This window comes from Microtus ochrogaster, chromosome 1 (genome assembly GCF_000317375.1).
Source record: "Microtus ochrogaster isolate Prairie Vole_2 chromosome 1, MicOch1.0, whole genome shotgun sequence".
Lineage (NCBI taxonomy): Eukaryota > Metazoa > Chordata > Mammalia > Rodentia > Cricetidae > Microtus > Microtus ochrogaster.
In genome coordinates, this window is record NC_022009.1 from 13932489 (window position 1) to 13955914 (window position 23426).

Below are 23426 nucleotides of genomic sequence, written 5' to 3' on the forward strand. Positions count from 1 at the left end.
GACCGTGGTCTTCACAGACGACCCCATCATGCTATGATGAACTGGGTCATTTGGATTCTTAGCAGAATGTATTTTGTCTCCCTTGGGAACTGAGTTTGCAAAATTGTTGAAGGTGGAGAAACTGGCATTTACTATACGGCACCATGCAGGGTACCAGGCAGCAGGTGTTGGGAAGGAATGGGGAATGCCTGTTTTCAGGGCTGTTGCTCTTGACTGAGCCCCTGAGGTCTGATGCAGAGTCTGCATCAGGAACCTACCTGGCTGTTCTCCTTACCAATTAGAAGACCACGGTCGGCCTAGCCAATGTCCTCTGTCCTGCGAGGTTTTGTTCTGAGTGGAGACCTATCAGAGACTTGTATTCTCTCCTGATTTTGGATATAAAGAACCAATGGTACATCTCTGAGCATTAAGTTCTTATGTAAATGTGTCTAAGGTTTTGTCTTTACTCTTTTGCATATTTGCTTAGGCAATGGAACCCGTTAAGAACTTTAGCCGGACACCAGAGTTGAAGCCTCGGCAAGAAGGAAGGGCTATGGAGAAGGAAGGGAAGGATTGCAGCGCTCTAAGTGACTTATGGGAAAGGTGACTTCTTCTTACACAGTGAAGAGCCACTGAAGCTCTTCCACCAATGACATGTATTTTACATACCCACGCACATGAATACACACATACATATATGTACATATACATTTATTTGTGTGTGTGTGTAATCTTCTTCCAATATAGGTTCTAGGGATTAAGTTCGTGTCATTGTGCTTGGTGGCAGACACCTTTAACTACTAAGATATTTTAACATTTAGCTTTTATTATTGAACATTAGTTATTTGAAAGCTTATTTAGCATTAAGGGTTTTAACATTTATTCGTTTGCGATGTGGGTGGGTGCAAGGGTATGGAGCCTGAGGACAACTCCCACCATGTGGGTCCTAGGGATCAAAATCAAGTCCTCAGGTTTGGCAGCAGGTGCCTTTGCTCACGGAGCCATTTCACCCGCCTGAGTGTGTGTTTTTTAAACTTGTATTAGTCTTTAGTTGTAATTTTGGCATGTGGCCCTAATTTAAGCAGAAATCCCTTGGGTATTTCCTCATGCACAGTTGATAATAATTTTAAAATATTTATATCTTATTTTTAAATTTAGTAATTTTTAAAAGTTATTTAATTTTTGGTTAGCAAACAAGAAATAGGTGTAGCATGATTAATAAAAGTTCAGAGGCAGAAATTGAGGTTCAACTGGAAGGTCAGAAAAGCAAAACAGCCAGCCACTGGCTCTTACCTCTACCTCAGTCTGAAATGGTGATTCTGCCTCCAGGAAACTCAGAATGAGGCTGTGTGTGAGAACTGTCTCCTCCCGTCTTACACTCCTCCCTAGTGCTGGGATAAAAGGCGTGCATCACTACAGACCAGTTTCTGTGGCAACTAGTGTGGCTACTGGGATTAAAGGTGTGTGTCACCACTGCCTGGTCTGTAAGGCTGATCAGTGTGGCTGCTTTATTCTCTGAACTTCAGACAAGTTTATTTATTAAAATACAAATGAAACACCACTACAAATCGGTTTCAGTGTGTCATTTTTCATGTAAATGCATATACTCACTGTACTTTGCCCTGCCCCCAGTACCCCTTCCCCATGCTAAGCAATGCTACACTTCATTTTCTCCCAGGTATGACACACAGAGAGACAGCCTTGAGCGGCACCTGCAGGACAGCAAATCCAGGCTCACGTCTGACTTTCCTAGTGGAAGGGAAAGGAGCAGTGCTTGCCTGCAGGGTGAGCTGGCTGAGCTGCAGGTAATTTCTGAAGATGGCATTCCTCACTGGGGTCGGGGCACTTGTGGCTCCTTTAGAGGGTGGAAGTTCAGTTCCCAGCATCCATGTCAGGTAGCTCATTGCCTTCTGTAATTCCTGCTCCAAGTGGTCTGACATCACCCTCTTCTGAACTCCCTCTCCCTCAATCATTCTCTCTCTCTCTCTCTCTCTCTCTCTCTCTCTCTCTTTCACACACTTTAAAAGAAAACAGAAGCCAGGAAAAGGAATTAGAATAGTCCAGCAGTACAAATGTTTAATTGTAAGCCATAAATGAATTATGAATTTCATTTACTTTTTTTGGCAAGTTTTTTTTTTCACTATGTAGACCAGGCTGGCTTTAACTTTACAGATCATTCTGCCTCTGCCTTGTGAGTGTTGGAATTAAAGGTGTGTGCCACTACGCCTGGCCTTTCATTGATTTTTTTTAATGTATCTAGAAACAGGGTTCATTCCAAGTTTTCTTTGAGTTTAGAATGTAACAATTTTCTATTTAGAGAAAATAGAGTACCTATTATTTTGTGTATGTGCTTTTGTGCATATGTACACGTGTTTGTGTGTATGCATGTGTGCATGTTTGTGTGTACATGTGCTTGTGTGTATGTACTTGTGTGAGTGTGTGTATGTATGTGCTTGTATGTGTGTGTACACGTGCTTGTGTGTATGTACTTGTGTGAATGTGTGAATGTATGTGCTTGTATGTGTGTGTGTACATGTACTTGCCCATGTATGTGGAAGCCAGAGGCTAGCCCTGGGTGTCCTGTCTAACACTCTCTACCTTATCTTTTGAGACAGGGTTTTCTGCTGAACCCAGAGCTCCTAGAACCCTTCTTCCTAGGTCCTCCTGTCTCTGCCTCCCAGTGCTGAGATGGCAAAAGTTCAGTCTGTGCTCAGCTCTTTATCTGAGTGATGGGGATCCGGACTCAGTTCCTCATGCTGTGTGGCAGACACTTCTCCAACTGAGCTGTCTCTGCAGCTCCCATACTTGTGTGTGCATGTGTATGTGTGTGTGTGTGTGTGTGTGTGTGTGTGTAAGAATTCAGACTGTCAGGCTTGATGACAGGTGACCCTATCTTGATCTTTCTTCCTGACTCCTGAGTGAGGGTTGTATGCCATTGTTCCCTGTTCATTTGTGGATGGTTGATGAATGTTGTAAATGCATTTTGACATGGGGCACTGAATCTGCTCACGTCTGGTCATGTGAGGGAAGGGTGAGTGAGCCTCTGACCGGTGACTTGACAGACTGACTCATCATTTCACGTAGGTCTTCAGAGCGGACACCAATGCTCGCTGGGATGAGCTTGAAGCCACTTCACTGACTCTAGAAAGTCTGGTGAGCGACATGGAGAAGCCCGCACTAGCCCAGGCCAGAGACTTATTAAAGGAAAAAGAACACGAACTTCAGAAGCTTCTGAACACCAGGTACCGCTCAGGTTTGCTGATCGCTAAGAGTGTGAGTCACTGTAAGCAAGGCGGCCACTGTGCCATCAAAATTCATGTAGTTTGCACAAGCCATCAACAGATGTTCCGTTAAAGCTGTCTCTGTGATAAATAAAGCAAGTGAACGTGGGAAGAGGTGTGTTTGGGCCCAACATTCAGAGGCTGCAGACCCTGGACGCTTGGTCCTGTTGATTGGGACCATGGTGATAGAGAAGGTCATGGTGGCTGTGTTTGGCAGAGGAAATCTGTCCACTCACTAGCAGCTAAGGGCAGATAGAAACAGAAAGGGGCTAGAGCCCCCCATCCCCTTCACAGTCATTTCCAGTGATGCGCACAGATCTACCTTCCTCCCATCAGTCCCCATCTACCAATGGTTCGTCCCATCACCACATGGTGTGCACCAGGCGAGGCCAAGTTGCTAACAGCCAGGTCTCTGATTACCAATAAGGAAGCAGTTACCAAAAGAGGTTATGTCATACTCAAAAGTATTTTCTAGTTTCAAAGGCCATGTCTCTCCTTGGATATGGACTCCTTCACTTTTAAAATGACAGTGTTGACAGTGTTATTATTGTCCTACATAGAACCCAAGGGTGATGGCTGGAGAGATGGCCCAGCTGCTCAGAGCACTGGCTGTGCATCCAGAGGATCTGGTTCAATTTCCAGCACTTAAATGGCAGCTCGCAATTTTCTGTAACTCCATTTCCAAGGAATTCATCACCTTCTTCTGGATTCCATGGGCACCAGAAATGTGCATATTACACATACATGCATGTAGGCAAAACACCCATACACATATAAACAAACAAACCAACAAATAATGACTGAACGAATGAATGAGGTTGGGGTTTGTGTCCCCAGTACGTATTCTCGTCTTACATGGGAAGCAGCCAGCACTCAGAGTCTGTGTGTTACACATCCTGATGTTTTAAATTATTATCAGTGGAGCCTATTATTATCAGTTGGGCCCCATTTATTTCCGTACTTCTGAAAAGCAATTATACTTGTAGTACGGAAATATCACAATTCTATAATTGCAAAAAATAATTTTGAGGCTTATTAGTCCTTACATCCAAGCTAAATTTCATTGTTATCCTTGTATTTCAAAGAAGAAATCTTTGTGTTTCCAAAGAAAAATGTGTAGTGGCGTCTGTTAGCCTCTCTAGAAGGTTTAGGCGCTGGCACACACTGAAGGGTGGGAAGAAGTGGTGAGTGGAGACATCGGAGGGCTGAGGATGCGGCTCGGCTGGCAGAGAACTCGCTGATGTACGAAGCCTTCCTTCCTGTCCTAAGCACCCTGGAAAGTGGATGGAGGGCTGTGCACCTGTAATCCTAGGGTTTGGGATCAGAGGTTTGAAGTCACCCTGGCTACATAGCAAGTTCAAGGCCAGCCTGGGCTACGTAAGACCCTGTCTCGAAAACAAAACAAAACAAATTATCAGCACTAGAGAAGTGAGTTGTAGTTGTTTCAGGCCGACAGGATGGTAGCTAACCCAGGTCTCTTACTAAATAAATGGATGAATGAATGGTGTGTGTGTGTGTGGTGTGTGTGTGTGTGTGTGTGTGTGTACTTGGATATATTTTTTTGACATTTTAAATTTTGATTTATCTTTATTTTGGTACTGAGGATCAAATGGAGAGCTTTATGCTTTCTGGACGGCAGTTTAACACTAAGCTACATCCCTGCCTGATTTCTTTGGCACTTTGGATCTGTGGGTTGGGTTTTAATGTGAGGGTTTGTACATGTCATTATATTTATTTTTACTGGGTAACCATTTCCTTCTTTCGGCTAAACGGCAGTGTGAGTATGTTTTTATGGGACAGCCTTTCACTGTTTTCCCATCGCATCTGGTTTGTTTTACCCGCAGAATGGAGTCACTGGAGATGGCCCTGCAGATCGTATTGCCCCTGGAGAAGGAGTGTGCTCTCCTTTGCGGCCCCCATCTGCCCTTCCGCACAGTGACTGTCCAGGACCTGCATCCCGTGAAGGTTGATGGCATCTATCAGAATCTGCAGGTGAATAAATTTTCATTACTTACACGATCTTCAATTCTTCAGACGCTTATAGATGTTCAAAGATCTTCAACCTTTTTTAAACCATAGTGAGATTTAGAGTTTAAACCATAATATAAATACCTTAATAATTTAAACTTGCTATTCGTTTCTCATTTGTTCTGTTCCTTGAAGTTTAAAGTAGGTACCAGGGAATAAGTAAAGGGATATTTTCTTTCATTTCAAGATAAAGCCTTTCTTAGGAATGTCTTTAGTGCCTAAATTTCCAAACACTGCAGCTGGCTCACAGGTTGAAGTTGGCATATTCTTCAATTTACTCAACCCTGATCCCATTTTAAATGCTTCTCCGGTCACAGACAGGTCACTTCACTGTTGGCCTGTTAGTAATTTCTTTGAAGCAGTGTCTATGTACTTGTTTTCTTTAGGGAATTCAGGCATGAGGAAGGTACTAAAATAAGAAACAGTTGGCATCAGCTCATCCACCACTGAAATGTTCCCTGATTCTAAAATATTCAGCTTTGGTTAAATTCAGAAACATTTTTGTAGATCAAATTTAGTCAGCTCTTAGTTCTCTCTTAGTGTTTGTGTGTGTGCATGTGTGCACATGTGCATGCGTGTGTGTGTGCGCGCGCACACGTGAGAGAGAGTGTACGTGTAAGTGAGTGCACACACACATGAATGAGCATGGTGCATGAGATTCGATCCAGGGCTGCTCTTTTTCTTTTCACCGTTTTTGTTTTGTTTTACTTTTTAACCTTAGGATATCCGAGATTCCATAGCGAAGCAGATCAGACAGTGTGCCAATCTAGAGGAGCCGCGTGACTCAGTCCCAATGGATTTACACACACTCGATCAGCGTGCAATTCAGGACATTGTGCCGAAATGCAGACTCCAGCTGGAGACCATGAACCAGAAAGTAGAGATGAGTGAAGATGCCCTGAAGGCTCTGGAGGATTTTTTAGCTTCTCTGAGAGCAGCGAAGCTCCCTGAAGACCCTCCTGCCGCGAATGCAGCAGAGGGTACTCTGGCAGTGGGAACTGTGGAGGAAGACATCCTCCTGCTGAAAGAGAAGGCCAGGCCTTTGGATGAACGCTTGAGGATGCTTGGCATAAACATCAAAGATGCCGAGGGAGGGCAGTTTACCACCTGTGAGGAGCTTCTTGGTGCTTTGTCAGTAAAGGTCTCAGACTCACATGGCCAGAGTAAACAGGAGGGGCTCACTGAGGACAAGACCTTATTGGAGGCTTGTAGTTCCAGAAATTATGAGCTCTTTAAAAATATTCAAGATATCCAGAATCAGATCAGTAAAATCGGTCTTAAGGATCCCACCGCACCAGCTGTGAAACATCGGTAAGAATGGTGACATCCACAGTGGCACTTGCTGTGGTTCCAAATACTTCTGGATCTTTCTGTTCCATCTCATCACTCTGGTTAGTCAGTTCTGCATCACTTTCAACAGACTTTTCACGAGAATTTACTTTTGATTGGTAAAGTTCCTCTTTTTCCCCCCTCTGCAGTATGTCTTTTCTTGGACATGGGAGGCGTGGAGCGAGACACTGGTGAAGGACCGAAGTTCTTGGTTCTTCATTCTTCTCTGTGTATTGTGGCATTCCCTTAAGGGTGAAAGCCTAGCATGTTCCACGTAGTGCATATATGACTCAGCTGCTCCTCTCAGTTCTGTTTCCCTCTTCTTAGGATAAAATACTGACCAAAGGGCCCCCACAGAGAAAGCACTATTGGCTTCCAGTTTAGAAGGAGGTCATGGTGGGAAATACTGGCCGCGGCTGCTCAAGGCAGCTGCCAGCCGTGATCAGAGAGCAGAGAGCCACAGATGTTAGTGTTTGGGTCACTTTCTGCTTTTGATTCCTTACAGTAACCCCAGTTCAGGGAAGGATACTGCCCACAATTAGTGTGGGTCTTCACAACTCAGTTACTCTAATCTAGATCGTCCTGCACAGGTGTGAGGGAATTCTTGCTCCTTTCGAGTGGACAGTGTCAGCCATCACAAAATGAAAGGATCCGTGATTGAAGGCCACATGCCGTCCTTCGCATGTCCCTGTACACCTCAGTTCTGGGTGTGGTCTCCTGCCCTGCCCACTCAGAGTCGTGCTGAGTTTAAAGGGGCATTGTGGGAACTGAAGGAGGTTGGCAATAGACAAGCCATTTTAATTTCAGCATTCAGAATATGGCTGCCAGATCGCTCGCGAACACTGAGGTATTAGCAGGAGTTGCTCTTGTGGAATCTTCGTCTTCTTAATAAATATTCCAAACCATTCCCGCTCTATCCTCTTAGCTTCTCTGACTTGGTAGTCTCTTAGGAGTTTTTATCTCACCCAAGTTCCTTAGTAGTTATTATTTAATATGCCCTTCCCTCCAAAATTCCCCCTCAGGCTCAATGAGACTTTTATCCTGAGAGTGCCCCAGTGTGTAGTGAGGTATTGAACTAATCATTTGTGTAGTTATTACTTCAATGAATTTTAATTCTATGTTCACCAAAAGTAATGGATATTAGCATATGAATCGAGAGCTATATGTATATAAATGGCAGTTGCATATTCGTGTAGCCATGAGTATCATAATAGATGTTCCATGCCTGGCAGTTTAGGGTATTGGGAGTTTTGCACTTAACAAAAGAGGCTGAAAGTTCTCGGCTCTTCTAGAGTTTGTTAGTCCCTAGGAGTGGTAGGATGTGTAGTATGACTGGTGAGGACTAAACCAGATGTGACAGAGCTGAGTAGGGAAGGAGGAAGAGGTGGCGATGGCAAGGTGGCTGATATCTCTTGTGAACACAGGTGCATCAAATAAGGTACAAGAGCAGACTGGGTGGCGGTGGCGGCGCACGCTTTTAATCCCAGCACTCGGGAGAAAGAGGCAGGTGGATCTCTGGGAGTTGAGGCCAGCCTGGTCTACAAGAGCTAGTTCTAGGACAGCTAGGACTGTAACACAGAGAAACCCTGTCTCAGAAAACAAAACCAAAATCAAAAAGTACGAGAGCAAGACTTGTAACTCCCTGGGGAAGAGCCTTCTAGACTGAGGCATCCATTGTGCAAACCTAGGTATGAATGTGGAGAGGCAAGGAAGTGAGACAGTATAGCCCTGAGGGGAAGGGAAGAGAGATGGGGTGTCAAGGGCAGGATGGGGCTGCGTTCTGGCTTTGGCTTCCTCTTTGAGTGACCTGGATGTCATCAGAGGGCTCTAAGCAGCAGGCAATGATGTGGTTCAAACCACCACTGGTTTTCTATAGCTGATATGCCAAACATAAACTACAGGAGCCTAGGCGCTGCTCCCCAGGTGAGGGAGGATGATGGTACATGAACCAGGGGTGAGATAAAAAAATGTTTGGGTGCGGTGTGGTTCCCAGGGTTTGACCTGAGAAGCTGTAAGAATGGACTCACCATTAATACATGAGAAAGACTGATATTTCCCAGCTCCTGAATGACAGATCATGTGTGCTACTTTTTAGAAACAACAGGTTTGACGTGCCCATTTGACCGTCTGGTAGCCATCTCAACATGACTTAAAGATATGTCATCCTGATATATCTTTATCCTTTATCTATATCTTTATCCTGATAAAGATCTTTATCCTAAAGATAAAGATCCTGACTTTGGCCGTCAGGAGAAAGGTCTGAGCTGGAGATGCACCTCTGAGTCGTCAGTTGCTGCTTCAAGTCGTGAGGTTGACTGAAACTTGCCAAGTAACTGAGTTTAGATGCCCCAGAGGAGGTCCAAGTTGTACCTGCAAGGGTACTCTACGAGATCACGGGAATAAGGAAGAGCTAGCTGAAGGTCGGGGGTTCAGGGAGATCAAGAGGGGCTTGGGAGCCTTGCCCAGGAAAAAGTGACCATCTGTGTGAGACGCTGCTGGCTAGTGGAGGAGGAGGAGGAAGACCTAGACAGAGCAGGCATTTCTCAGTGTCCGAGCGCTAAGAATCTCAATTGCGGTTTAGGTGGATGAGTAAGGATGGAGAGCCCCTGAGAAGTGGGTTCCAGGGCGAGCTGGAGGTGAGAAGGTAGGGCTGGGCAGCTGCAGTTTACATTCATGCCATGGTGTTCTTTCTCCAGGCTTGGTTTTCAGGATAAACCCTTAGTTAAGTGGCTCCTTTTTGAATCGGGAGAGCTTTATGTAGACGAAGTGTGTGATGGCCCGTTGTCTCCTTCCTCCTTGGTACCCACCCTTTCTTAGAGGCCTTGCTCAGTTCAACTACCTATCTGTTCCTATCCTGTGTTCTCCACATGCTCCTCTTGTTCTCCACACGCATGCTCTGTGTATTTTCTCTCATATGCACATACATACCTATGTTCACCAAGGGGAAAATGTTGTTGCTTATGGCTTTGTATCTTTATTATATTTAATTAAAATGCCAAATAGTATTCTGGTAATACAAGAAACCGTCTGATCTCTGTAATGAAGGAATAAATTCCTGTACTTATTATTCAGGAATTCCTTTGTAGTAGGAATTTTTAATTTTATCATTAATCTCATGAGGACAATGAAAGCACAATCCTGACATTTCTCATGTTTTTTGTTGAATCAACTACATCAACAGTTGGCTCATACTTTTTTTTTTTTTTTAATTCCATACTCAAGGAAAAAATCATTACTCAGGCTGGATAAGGACCTAGATGGATTTGAAGAAGAGAAGATGCGCATACAACAAATGGCTAATTCCCTTCCGAAATTCAAAGACGGCCAAGAGAAAATGGTGATTCAACAGTGTCAAGATACAGCAGCCTTGTGGGAGAGTACAAAAGCCTCTCTCACTGAGTGGTAAGAGACGCATGGCTTCTGAGTGTGAAAATGTGTCTGTGTAGTTAACATTCTGAAGTGTTTGTTTTGGAACCGTGTCCCCTGGATGTGGAGAAGCAAACACAGGGCTTCCTGCTGGAGCTCTCAGGCCACCATCTGTCACATGCAGTGCTGGCACATCCTGGCAGTGCCCACCTCTATGGCTGGGGCCACTTCCCTCCCTGTGTCCTTCAGGAAGCACATGACCTGTTTGCTGCAGGAAGCCCCTGAGCCACCATGCACCTTCCCTTAAATCTCTGGACTCTTATGGTCCTTTCCCCACCCTCCCTTCAGCATGCCCTGTATGCAGATGGAACCTGTGTGTAAGGAAGCCGTGATCAAACCTGTCTGTGGCGTATGATCTAGTTTAATTTCATAGATCAGGGCTTCCTTTAAAGTTCTATAACTCAGTAGTACCTAGTTATACCAGAAACCAAGTTAGCCACCATATTCTCTGAACTATTTTACTTTCTAAAAAGGTTGAGCCTAAGAATGAGTGGAATAGATTATCCCATAGGTGGGTTGTGCAATAATCTGATTTAAATTAGTCTTTGATCATGTTAGGGAGGGGGTGTCTTTCCACTGTGTCTTATGGTTGATGAGATGGAAAGTTGGTCCTGTTCAGATGTGCTCCTCAGAGCTTACATGTGTTGACATGTAATCCTGTATATTTCCTAGAGTTTAGATGTGTTAACATGTAATCCCGTATGTCTCCCCAGAGCTTATGTATGTTGACATGTAATCCTGTAGATATCCCAAAGCTTACATGTGTTAACATAATTAGTAAAGGTATGAATCTGGTGATTATTTATACAATCTGTATGCTCTATCACCCCATTATTGGTAGTATGGCCAAGCCATGTGGAGAGAGAGTCCTGTGTGACTCGTGAGTTGTTTCTACAGCACACACAGTGTTATTTTCAGGCTCTTCTCCCTCCTTGTTTCCTGCATAGCCTTGAACAGTGTGGAAGTGTTCTGGAGCTGTTAAAACAGTATCAGAATTTTAAAAACAACTTGGCAGCATTGATTCAAAAAGAAGAGGCCATCATCTCCCAGCAGGCTTCCTACATGGGCAGGGACAACCTGGAGAAGAAGGTCGCAGAGGTGAGTCCACCCTGCCAAAGAGCCATCCTGCATGGCGCCTTGGCTGATGAGCCCCACAGGAAGGAGGGTGTGATGAATCCCCTTTGAAACTTGCTCTAAAAGAATCTAGGGGGCTGGAGAAATGGTTCGGAGGTTAAAGGCACTAGCAGTTTTTCCAGAGGTCCTGAGTTCAATTCCCAGCAACCACATGGTGGCTCACAACCATCTGTAATGAGATCTGGTACCTTCTGGCCTGCAGGCAGAACATTGTATACAAATAAATAAATAAATCTTTTTAAAAAAAGAATTTAGTAGTGACTGTTTCACTAGGTATCTTAATTTATCCAGAGTATCATCAGAGCTAGAAATAAATCCTTTTCCAAGTTGGTAGCAGGTCACTTGTGTTTGGGCTTTACTGCTGGGCCTGTGGCTCCCCAGAGCCCAGTATCACCCGCTGCTCCTCTGTAGGACTGCAAAGCGCTCCTGTCCAAGTGAGCCCCATGCAGGCATGAAGATTGTAGGCGATCTCTCTGTTGCTAACAGTCAAAGAGGGCATTCCAATTCCCGTGTTCATTTTCTGTAAAGCTGAGCCAGCCAAATCCCCCAGTCGCCTGTCTGTGTTGCTGGCTTCACTCATCCCCGCTCTGTATTGCCGAGGAGAACAGCATCTTTTGGACACTAGATGTCATTATTTTCTATGAATTTACATGGTAGAAAGGAATACACCATACTGTTTGCTCTATGACCGTACATCGCGATGATGCCTCTCCCAGTGGCTCTTGAGCTTTAAGCCACGGGGCTGTCAAGCTGTCACCGGTATGATGTGTAGTCTTCTTGATGCATTTGATTATTAGAAAGTGGTTTTTATTAAACTTCCTGTTTATTTTTAAATGATTTTTAATTAATTAGTTTTACGTTGAGGGTGTTTTGCCTCCATATATGTTTGTGTACCACGTTTATACCCACTGTCTGCAGAGCAGTGGTTCTCAACCTGTGGGTCACGACCCCTGGTAACTTATGACCCTTTCACCAGGGTCGCCCAAGACCATCAGAAAACACAGATTTCTACATTACTATTCATAATAGAAGCAAAGTTGCAGTTATGGAGTAACAATGGAAATAATTTTATGGTTGGGGGTCATCACAACATGAGGAACTGTATTAACGGGTCGCAGCATCAGGAAGGTTGTGAACCACTCCTGTAGATGCTAGAAGAGGCTGTTAGATCGCTTGGAGCTGATGTTACAGGCAGTTGTGAGCCACTGTGTGTGTGTGGAGACTCTAACCAGGGTCCTCCAAAAGAGCAGCTGTTAACTGCTGAGCCCGCTCTCCAGCCTAAGTAAATCTTTAAAGGGAAAAGTAATTCCAACAAGTGTCCATTGGGCAAGCAGAACATTTCCACTTGTGCTGTGATCTGTTTTGTTCATTTTATATCTATCTATGTAGAGAATGGGCACACATGGATGTTGGGGAACACAGGTGAAGGATACCCTGTGGAGGAGGGGGGTCATTTGTCCTTTCATCTCAGGGTCCTGGAGATTAAACAGAAGACTGTGAGGCTTGGCAGCAAGGACCTTTCTTTACTAATCCATCTTGTTGGCCTTGATGGTCATTGTTTAGGTTGAATAATTAAAAAAAATACAATTGTCATTCCACTTGCTTCTCTTTGTATGTATGTTTTGAATATGCCAAAAAAATATTTTTGCTGTTTTTTTTTAACAGATTGAAACTGTCAAAGAAGAATTCAATGAACATTTAGAAGTTGTAGACAAGATAAATCAGATTTGTAAAAATCTACAATACCATCTAAATAAAATGAAAACCTTTGAAGAGCCCCCATTTGAGAAAGAGGCTAATGCTATTGTGGACAGATGGCTGGATGTATGTGATAAGTTCATTGACTAAAAATTCTGTTTCATTGCAAATTGATATTAGGGGAGAGCATCTTTAGTATTCTTATGATACTGAAAAGTTAAGCTGGCATTCTTTGTAAAAAAAAAAGAGTAATATGTTATTTGTAACTTAGGAATTAATTTCATCTCAGAATTAGACATTACAAATGGAACTTTCAGCCTTCCAGGTGTGTGTGTGTGTGTGTGTGTGTGTGTGTGTGTGTGTGTGTGCGCGCAAGAGAGAGGGCAGGCAATATAAGATATGGAAGCATGACTCAAACAAATTGGCTACTAAGGGTAGACTTGATCTTATTTCAAAACAAGTGACTGGAGCAATGTTCCCCACACTGTGTCCATTATTTCTACAACGGGCTGCAGGTCAGTGAGAAGGCAGAGGAATACGGTGAGAATCTTGGGCGAGCGCTGGCCTTGTGGGACAAACTTTTCAACTTAAAAAACAGCATCGACGAGTGGACTGAGAAGATCCTTGGGAAGCTGGAGTCACATCAGCTGACTGAGGAGGACAGAGAAAGGCTGGAGGTAACTCAACCCGGCTAAGGCAGGTGCCTTGCCCACGCGCCCTCGTTTGCTCTGTTGCAGCAGAGTTGAAAAGTTCCGATGAGATAACGTATTTCTTTCACTATCCCCCCCGAGAGGGCTCTGAACTCTGACGATTGCCCTGTGAAGTCCAGGCAGATGCTTGCAGATTCACAGACACCCAAGGGCTCTTGTGGGCACAATGACCTTCAATGAGGAAGAATTGCAACAAGAAGAGAGCTGGGTTTTAAACATTGCTCTCAAGTTGGCATTGGGAAAGGATCTGAGCTGCCTCTTTTAGCTGTGGGAAGAACTGTTTCTGTCTCTGGGCTAGCTCAGAGGTAGAGTGTGTACCTAGTATGCTTGAGGCTCTGAGTTCAGCTTCTCACACCACAGTTAGGAATTCTTCTGGTTACTTATTTGTTTAATGTCATTAATTTGCACAGTGCTTTACTAGGTCAGAAAATACCTAAATGCTGGCGTTAAATGTAATTCAATAGAGTCTAAAAATATGTGTGTATGTATCTAATGCTTCAAATCTCATTGTCTCCCAAGTTCTTGTATTTTACTCAATTTTTAATTTATGTATATTTTTACATGTTGGGAAAAGGTTTTAAAAATGTGACATTGATTTCTCGTTTCTTGGGTCCTTAGGACAGTATAAAGTGAGTCATCTCCAAGGGTCTTAGAGATGTGTCTTTTTTTTTTTAATTTTTTTTTCAAGACAGGGTTTCTCTGCGGCTTTGGGGCCTGCCCTGGAACTAGATCTTGTAGACCAGGCTGGCCTCGAACTCATAGAGATCCACCTGCCTCTGCCTCCCGAGTGCTGGGATTAAAGGCATGCGCCACCACCGCCCAGCTGAGATATGTCTTAAATTATAGGTTATTTGAAAATGTGAAGTCAAAATTAAAAAACAGCTAGCGATGGGCCAGATTCCAAGTGGGCGCATGCTCATTCAGAATTTGTACATGCGTAGCCAAGACATTGGCCATGTTTTTCAACCTACACACAGCCTCATGGCACAAGTCTAATTCTTCCTGTTTTCTTGAAAGGAGAATGCTTCCCTTGGTTGTCATTTGCCTCATCCCTAAGGCACTTGGGTTTGTTACTCCCCGGAACATTAAAAAACGAAAGATTAGAAGAAGAGTATCTTCAAGTTTCTGTACATCGACTAATAATCACAGGTGCCTGAAAGTAAGATGAAATAAAACGATTCCTCTTTAAAAACTTCTGTTTTAGGAAGAGTTAAAAGTCCATGAGGAGCAAGCTTCAGAATTTTCCAGAAGATTGGCTGACATACAGTTGCTGCTTCAAAGTAACGAGAAGCCACTTGAGCTACAGGTATGGGAATTTCGATGCCAGTCTCAATGGAAGATTCTCCGTGCCTCCCAAGACAGCATCCATAATCCACGCATTCTAAATTTAAGTAGAAAATGAAATTAGAATGATTACCTATGTACGTGCAATTAAAATTTAGAATCAGCGTAAGTGGTTGCATGGTCCGCATCCAGCGTGAGAATATTGTGCTCTTGCCTTCTTCTTCCCGTTTGCCCTCTTACTGGCCTGCTGTGTGCGGAGAAATGGTGGCTGTGTTTCCATGTAAACTGACAGTGGTTTTCCTATGTGTGTGCAGGGAGGAGGATATGTCTTGAACGATTCCCGTGTCATTCATTAACTGCTAGGTAGAGACAGAAATTGCCTCGGGTGCGATTTTTCCGTTGTGTGAAGATATTTAATCTCAATATCATTTGGATGAAGGGTCATAGTGTTTGCACATGACCTTCTGGACAGGCTTTGCGGGTGGCATCTTGTCTGTGCAACTTACTGGTTTTGTGATCCTGGCCAAGTTGCTTACTCTTCAGTCTGTGTACGAGGTGCTCACCACCTGCTGGACACATCATCAGTGCTGGCCAGTGATGTGGGATATGCTTTTAACCCCAGCACTTGGGAGGCTGCGGCCGGAGGATCATGAGTTTGAGGCTAGGGTGGACTATGTAGGTAAGATCCTGTTTCTAAACAAGACAAGACTTCTCTATACATTTTAATCTTATTTACGTGTTTCAAAATATGTTTTCTTTCATGCTGTAAGAATTCAGTTTGCATGCTAGATACAATGTATTTGGGGAGAAAGATTCTAATTATTATCTTAGAAAATGTCTACTTCTATTTTCTTCTTTTTCTCTTTTTGTTCTAGTTTTGTTTTTCGAGACAGGGTTTCTCTGGCTGTCCTGGAACTCACTCTATAGACCAGGCTGGTCTCGAACTCACAGAAATTTATCTATCTGCCTCTGCCTCCCAGAGTGCTGGAATTAAAGGCATGCACCACCACTGCCTGGCTATTTTTTTTTTTTTGAGACAGGGTTTCTTTGTGTATCCCTGGCTGACCTAGAACTCACTCTGGAGACCAGGCTGGCCTCGAACTCAGAGACCCGCCTCCCTCTGCCTCCCTCTGCCTCCCTCCTGTTGGGATTAAAAGCATGTACTACCACACCGGTCTTAGTTCTTGTTTTCTTTTTTTAAGGCAGTTTTAGCGAATGATAAGAACATATTTCACTCTGGGATGAAGCGTGTTGGCTTGCTCTGCAGTAAGCAGTTGCCCAAGGGCCGCTGAGATGGAGCTTCTTACTGCAGGTGTTGTGCGTTTTGTGATTTCAGGTCATGGAGTCCTCTGTCCTGAGCAAGATGAGAGATGTAAAAAGGTTCATCACAGGAGACTCCAATAGCTACGTGCCCAGTGGGAACACAGCTGAGCTGAGGGAGGATCTGGACCAAGCCAAGACCCAGATGGGGATGACCGAGTCCCTCCTGAACGCCTTGTCTCCCTCCGACAGCCTGGAGATCTTCACGAAGCTCGAGGTACCACCCAGCCGCCCCTCTCCTGTGTTCAGAGCTGTTGTTACACTTCTTTTTATTCTTTAAAATACATGGTACTAGTGAGTGAACCTAGTTCATGTTATGCAAGCGCCCCTACAACTGAGGCTTCTTCCCGCGCCGCTAACACTTTTAGTGATTTTTGGCCTTCTGTAGTTAGTGAAAATAGGGAGTCAGTTTCTAGGGAGGGAGGGAGGGAGGGAGGGAGGGAGGACGGAAGGAAGGACGGAAGGAAGGAAGGAAGGAAGGAAGGAAGGAAGGAAGGAAGGAAGGAAGGAAGGAAAGAAAGAAAAAAAACTGTATTGTGGGCCAGTGAGAAAGAAAGAAAGCTCAGCAGTTACCCCAAGCCTGATGATCTGAGTTCAGTCCCCTGAAGTCACATGACATTTCACATGTACACAATGGCACACACATGTGTGTGACACATACACGTCAAATGAGTACATGAGTGTAAAAAAGGAAATTGCCTTGTACTATAAATCAACTATGGAATAGAAACAAAGTCACTCAATTGAAAATTGTTTGGACTTAAAAAATAATGAAAACCTCTGAAGCCTGGGAGATGGCTCAATTGTCAAAGCCCTTGCTGTGTGAGCAGAGGGACCCAAGTTCAAATCCCTAGCATCCAGGGTTTTTGTTTTTGTTTTAAGCCAGCAGGGGGAGCAGGAATGAGGCAGTACTGGCCAGCTAATCTAGCTAGTCAGTGATTGCAATAAAAATAACACTAATGATGAGGCACAGAATAACCAAAGAGGGTATCCGAGGTTGGCCTCTGGCTTCCATGTACACTCACACACACGTGCATACATTCATGTACACACACGTACTTACATGTGCGCACAGACACGAAGACTGGAAAGCGTTCATGCGCTGTGAGTAAAGCGAGCTGGTGTCAGGATGCAATGACTGGTCTGTTCTGTGTGCAGGAGATCCAGCAGCAGATCCTCCAGCAGAAGCACAGCATGACAGTCCTGGAGAATCAAATCGGGTGTCTCACTCCGGAGCTCTCTGAACTGAAAAGACAGTACGCAAGTGTCAGCGACTTATTCCACACCAAGAAGAGCGCTCTGCAAGATCACTTTTCCACGTTCTTGACCGGTGAGTGTCATGTGTCTCAAACTTTGTTTCTGGCGATCTTGAAATAGGAAGCTGCTCATGGCCCGGTGGGTCCAAAGGCCAATCTAAATTTGACTAATAGATGGCTTGCACGATCTGTATTTAAAGGAGTAATATTTTGGTAAATCCTTTGGGGCAAACACTGTTAGGGTCTGGTGTAAGTTATAGCTATTTCTTCAAGCCTGAAATCTGTATTTTGTAGTCACTGGTTGTTGGCCGAGGCTGCTCATTCGATCCTGGCAGCCTGGACCTGAATAATCACACAGAAACTATATTCATTGCTATACTGTTTGTCCAATAGCTTAAGCATATTTCTAGCTAGCTCTTACATCTTAAATTAACCCATTTCTATTCATCTGTGTATCACCACATGGCTGTGGCTTACTGGGCAAAGTTCTGGGGCACATCTGTCTCCTCCAGCAGCTACATGGCTGCTTTCCTTCTTTCCTCTTCTATCTGCTTGTCTTGCTCGATTCTGCTAAGCCACTGGCCAAAACAGCTTTATTCATTAACCAATAAAAGCAACACATATACAGAAGGACTTCCTACATCAACTGAGGTCATGTGGTCCATGTGTCAAGGGTGTGCCTGTGAGTACGCTGCCCTTGCAGGTGTCTTTGGATGGCCCATGTGCTCGGAAAGGTGTTGGTTCCAAAAATACATCTTATCACTCTTTATATTCAATTGGTTCTCGGTACTGGGTTTCAGAACATGTCTTGGCTTTCTCTGCTACTGTGGAAAACATGTTCCTAGTCTCTCATCTATCAAGGTATACGACATCCTGTTTGAATGAGTATACAGAACTCTTTTCTTTTTTCCCCACAGACCAGTGTAAGAACTTTAATGACTGGTTCAGCAACATCCAAATGAACCTTAAGGAGTGTTTTGAACCACCAGAAACAAAACTGAGCATGGAACAAAAGCTGCAAAAACTTTCTGTAAGATACAAATGCCCAAACTTATCAAACTAAGCTGTTGAGAAGTCTCACAATGTTGTCTGGGCTGACCCTGAGCCCTTGTGTTTCTGCAATTCTCCCGCCTTTCTCTCTCACTCCAATAACTGGCCCTCCTGCCTTTGTTTAAATGATGTGTCATGTTCTTAGGCTTGTTGGTAGCTCCAGGAACTTCCCCTTAACCCCAGACCTAGGGCTATCAACACCCATGGATGCTTAAGTCCTTGCTATAAAAATGGTGGTGTGTTTACATATGCCATATCAATGTTCTCCCAGATGATTACCGCTGCTCTATTTAATGCCTTGCTTGATGGGGCTTCCCCCATTCCCTCTATTGATGTCCTGTGTACTTGGAAAGGTGTTTGCATAAAAAACACATCATACTGCTCTCTATGTTTAACTGGTCATCAGCACCGGGGTTCAGAACGTATCATGGCATCACTTCTTACCTTTACTTTCACCCGTTTCATGGGCTTCAGAAATGATGTCAGACCTTGAAACATGCGAATCTGGGCAAAGATAAAGGGAGAATAATCTGTTTAGTTTCACATATAGATTGGCAGATGGAAGACGGAAGAAAACATTTATGAGAAGTGAAGCATCACCAAGATAGGAGATGTTAGCTTTCTCCATCTTGCTCCTGTGTGAGCATCATAGTGGTATTGCCTTATTTTTGCTGCATGTAGGCCCCAGAAAGTCAGATGCCAATTCAGAGATGCATATGCGTGTACATGTGTGTGCACATGCGAACACTCACACACACACACACACACACACACACACACTCTAGAGCTATTGAAAAATGATCTGTCATTGGAGTCAGCCACGTCTTCCTAGCCCTTCTGGGGGGGCAGTAGGAAAGAACAATGCATAGGTACAGGTTTGCAAAGTGCCAGGGGTGGCAGACGCATTTTGACTTCATCGTAGACATAGTTGATTTCTTGTGTTCCTTAAGGATTTCTTGACGCTAGGAGGAGGAACTAGCCAGATCCAGCAGGTGGAGACTGTCCTACAGCACGTGAAGATGCTCCTACCCAAAGCTCGTGTGAAAGAGCTTAATAGCTGGCTTGGCAGTCAAGAACTGGAGTTAGAAAACTTGGAGTCGGCATGCCAGGCCCGAGCCAGGGAGCTGACGGACTCCCTGAAGCAGCTCCTGAGGTGGGAAATAAACAACGTCACCTAAAGATACTCTAGTAATGACTTCTAGCTTGCCATGGACAGCATATGCCAGGACATTCAGTGCATACAAATCTCCCAGATGGAGTAGGTTCCTCACTATCTCTCGGGAACTGGTTCTTGGGATCCCCGTGGGTGCTCAAGCCCTTTTTGTAAATTGTGTGGTACGTGCAGTACTCAATGCATATTCTCCCATATACTTTATTTAAATCATCTGCAGATTACTTAAAATAACTGCAGTATATGTGCTATATAAATTGTTGTTATACTACGTGTTTAAGGAATGTGAACAAGAAAGAAAAAAGGCTGCACGTACATTCCAATGCAAACACAATTTGTTGTCAAATCATTTTGATCTGTTGTCATTGGGATCCCGTGGGTTTGGAACTCACTCATGCAGAAAAGTAAAGCATACATTTAAAAATACTTATGTGTTTGAGTGTTTGCCTACATGTATGCTTGTGCACCATGTATGTGCCTGGGATTCATGGAGACCAGAAGAGGATGTCAGATCCCTGGGAACTGGAGTTATGGATGGTTGTGAGCTGCCATGTGGGTGTTGGGAATTGAACCCAGCTCCTCTCGAAGAGCAACAAGTGTTCTTACCTGCTGAGCGCTCTCTCCAGCCTCCCTCCCCCTCTCCCCACTGGTATAAAATCCCAGACCTCACAGCAAGCATTCTACCTTTGAGCTGTACTTCCCAGACACTGACTGTACTTCTAAATGCAGGTTCTGTACTGGGAATAGAAAACTTGACGGCAATCTTAGAGTTATCTAAGATGGCAATGGTCCAGAGCAGAATCCACTCATTGTTTCTGTCGATTTCCTGCATTTGTTTGGTTCTTTTCCCCTATGAATTCTACTGCAATCTAGGCAATAATTATTCAAGTTTGGATATGTATGTAGTTAAGGTTTGAAAGAAAAGCAGTAACAATCTAGTTGGTGTATTGCCATCCTGTCTTTGGTGCGGTCATCTTTCCTTATGTCCCAATCTGTGAATTGGTCTTGCAGATTGGACGATGATTGCAGAAGCCTAAGTAAGTGGTTGACTAATCAAGAAGAGAAGTGGAAGGAAATGGAGCCGTCGGGAGAGAAGACAGATCTGTTTTACCAAGCGCTAACGAGGAAGAGGTATGGCGATCTCGATTGAAACGTATTATTTGGTAACATGCTTTTTCCACTGGGCTCCGCTAAACTGACAATGGTATTTGGAAATTACAGGGAGCAGTTTGAGAGTGTGGCCCGGATGAACAACTCTCTGAAGGAGCATGGGCTTACGGGAGGAGAAGAGACAATCAAAGAATCAACACAACTGATTGATAGATACCAGACTTTATTGAGACAATTACATGAAATTGAGGAAGAGGATAAGTCGGCACCCACTGAAGACCAGAGCTTTAATGATCTCGTACATGATGTAGCTCACTGGATAAAAGAGATTAAAGAGTCCCTTATGGCTCTAAATTCATCAGAAGGCAAAATGCCACTCGAAGAAAGAATCCAAAAAATAAAGGTATAACCGTGGAAACCAAATTTGAGAGGTCAGAGTGAACTCTCATTTTGCAAGCTTCGGAGGCAAACTGCAACAATTCCTTTCTTAATAGAAACTAAGATCACGGGGCCGGGGGGGGGGATGGCTGAAGCAATTCAAGCCGCTGAGCTTAAAAAATGACGGGTGGTTATGGATCTAAAATTAATTTAATGCATATGAAAGAGGAAAAAAGTATGGCATTCTCTTCAAGAGGGCAATGGTCAATTATCCATCATCCCTTGTAGCAGGTAGAAAAAAGGCACTAGTCAGAGCACAGCAAGAGGGGAGGATGCAAAGACATCCACGTCCGGAGAGCCGAAGACTCGGCAATGTGGACTGCAGGGGTGGAGAGGAATCGTGGGAGTCGGTAACTGGGCTCATAAAGCCTCACAGGCTACACAGTGGGTACAGGAGAATGAGGTTCCTCTGGACCTGCCTCTCCATCCAAGAGGAGAGTCACTAAACATGACTCGTGAAAACCTGCTGGGAGAACAGTGCAGGTGTGTGTTGGGGTCCCCTCGGTGGGGGCATCCTGGCAGGAAGAAGCCACAGGGAGTAATGAGGTACAAGGGTTTGGTGAGACTGAGCGCTGGAATACGTCTCCAGACACGGTTTTAGCTGACTGTCCTGAGTAGTTGCTTCCAAGACAAGAACTCCATTTAATTGGAGCAAAGGAAGGAAAGAGAACTGGGAATTGGTAGGAAGGACAATTTTCCTATGGGAAGCCACAAGTCTCTCCTCGGATATGTGCCAATGACTGTTAAATTGTTACCTCTGACCCTCTACATCAATATTAAGACGTGGCCAGGAAGGAGAATTTGTGGAGGTTTTTGAAAGTCAAGGGCGAGCAGGAATGTAGTTAGTTCAAACCATCATGTATTTATTAAGAATTAACTGTATAGCCGGGCCAAGGTGGTGCATGTCTTTTAATTCCAGCACTTGGGAGGCAGAAGTAGGCAGATCTAACTGAGTTAGAGACCATCCTGGTCTACAGAGTGAGTTCCAGGACAGCCAGGACTGTTACACAGAGAAGCCCTGTCTCAAAAAACAAACAAACAAAAACAAAAGAATCACCTTTTGTGAAGGAGGGGTGTGTCTCCATCTTTGGAACATCTACAAAAATGAAAAAATAAAGTGTTATTATCAAATAGACTCTACAGTTAGTCTCATGGAATAAGTCATGAAAAGATTTCATATCTGATATCTGGAAGTCACCCAGATGAAGTGATAGCGCCTTTGTACTTCCAGGAAATCATTTTACTGAAGTCTGAAGGAGACGCCAAAATCCAAATGGTGATGAGAGAAGCTGAACACTGTGAGGCCCCATTGGTTCAGGAGACTCTTACGGATCTCAGCAGCCAGTGGGACAACACACTCCATCTAGCCAACACATATCTAAGGTAAAGGCTGCCTGCTTTCCTTGCTCAGCGAAGCCACAACAAGTGTTCTGCCTGCCAGCTGGGTTTGGATAAAGTATCTCCTGAGAGATGCTACAAGGGGACCCGCTGTGAGATAGGCCTCCAGAAGAACGGAGAGGCGGCGGTCGCTCTGTGGCCCTGTGTAGGGTTTTGCACTGATCCCTGGGGCTCTTAGCAATAGATTGATTCTGTCTTTCATCTCTGCTCCTGTGTTAAATCCTTCCCCTCACAGTATCCGTGTGGGAAGACTGGAATAACGAATCCTCTTCTTCTAAGAAATCCTTAAATGTGTAAACACTGATAAATAGTGGCTGAATCCTATAAACATATTTCTAGTGAAGATTCTTTTGGATGTAAACTGTGTGTGTGTGTGTGTGTGTGTGTGTGTGTGTGTGTGTGTGTGTGGTGTGTGTGTATGTGGTGTGTGTGTATGTGGTGTGTGTGGTGTGTGTGTGTGGTGTGTGTGTGATAACACACATTTGGAGATTAGAGGGTAACTGGTAGCCAGGTTCTTTCCATCATGTGGACCCTGGGAATTCAACTCGGATCATCAAGCTTGACCGCAAGCAGCTTCACCCTCTGGGCATATTGCTAGTTTCTCTTGTGAAGATTCTTCATATCATCACTTTAAAAACACTGTATGATATTTTTATTATTTGAGGATTTTATGCAATGTATTTTGATCATATTTGCCTCAAAGTCCTCCCCAAATCCTCCAAAGTCCACCCTTTTCCTGCCCATCCTCTCTCAATTTCGTGTTCTCTCCTCTCCTCTCCTCTCCTCTCCTCTCCTCTCCTCTCCTCTCCTCTCC

The 23426-nt window shown here is 44.2% G+C and overlaps 1 protein-coding gene across 2 annotated transcripts in view; it reads left to right on the forward strand.

Moving 5' to 3' along the window:
* Positions 1-23426, forward strand: part of Syne2 (spectrin repeat containing nuclear envelope protein 2) — a 294128-nt gene that overhangs the window by 114651 nt on the left and 156051 nt on the right. For both annotated transcript variants that reach the window (XM_026779484.1, XM_026779485.1), the window contains 17 exons: positions 467-582; positions 1658-1784; positions 3064-3221; positions 5105-5252; positions 6010-6599; positions 9840-10019; positions 10991-11141; positions 12843-13001; positions 13391-13552; positions 14790-14891; positions 16206-16406; positions 17348-17519; positions 18363-18475; positions 19446-19648; positions 20678-20797; positions 20888-21179; positions 22446-22597. In XM_026779484.1, the coding sequence (XP_026635285.1) occupies positions 467-582; positions 1658-1784; positions 3064-3221; positions 5105-5252; positions 6010-6599; positions 9840-10019; positions 10991-11141; positions 12843-13001; positions 13391-13552; positions 14790-14891; positions 16206-16406; positions 17348-17519; positions 18363-18475; positions 19446-19648; positions 20678-20797; positions 20888-21179; positions 22446-22597 (3146 nt within the window). The remainder of the gene's footprint in view (positions 1-466; positions 583-1657; positions 1785-3063; positions 3222-5104; positions 5253-6009; positions 6600-9839; positions 10020-10990; positions 11142-12842; positions 13002-13390; positions 13553-14789; positions 14892-16205; positions 16407-17347; positions 17520-18362; positions 18476-19445; positions 19649-20677; positions 20798-20887; positions 21180-22445; positions 22598-23426) is intronic.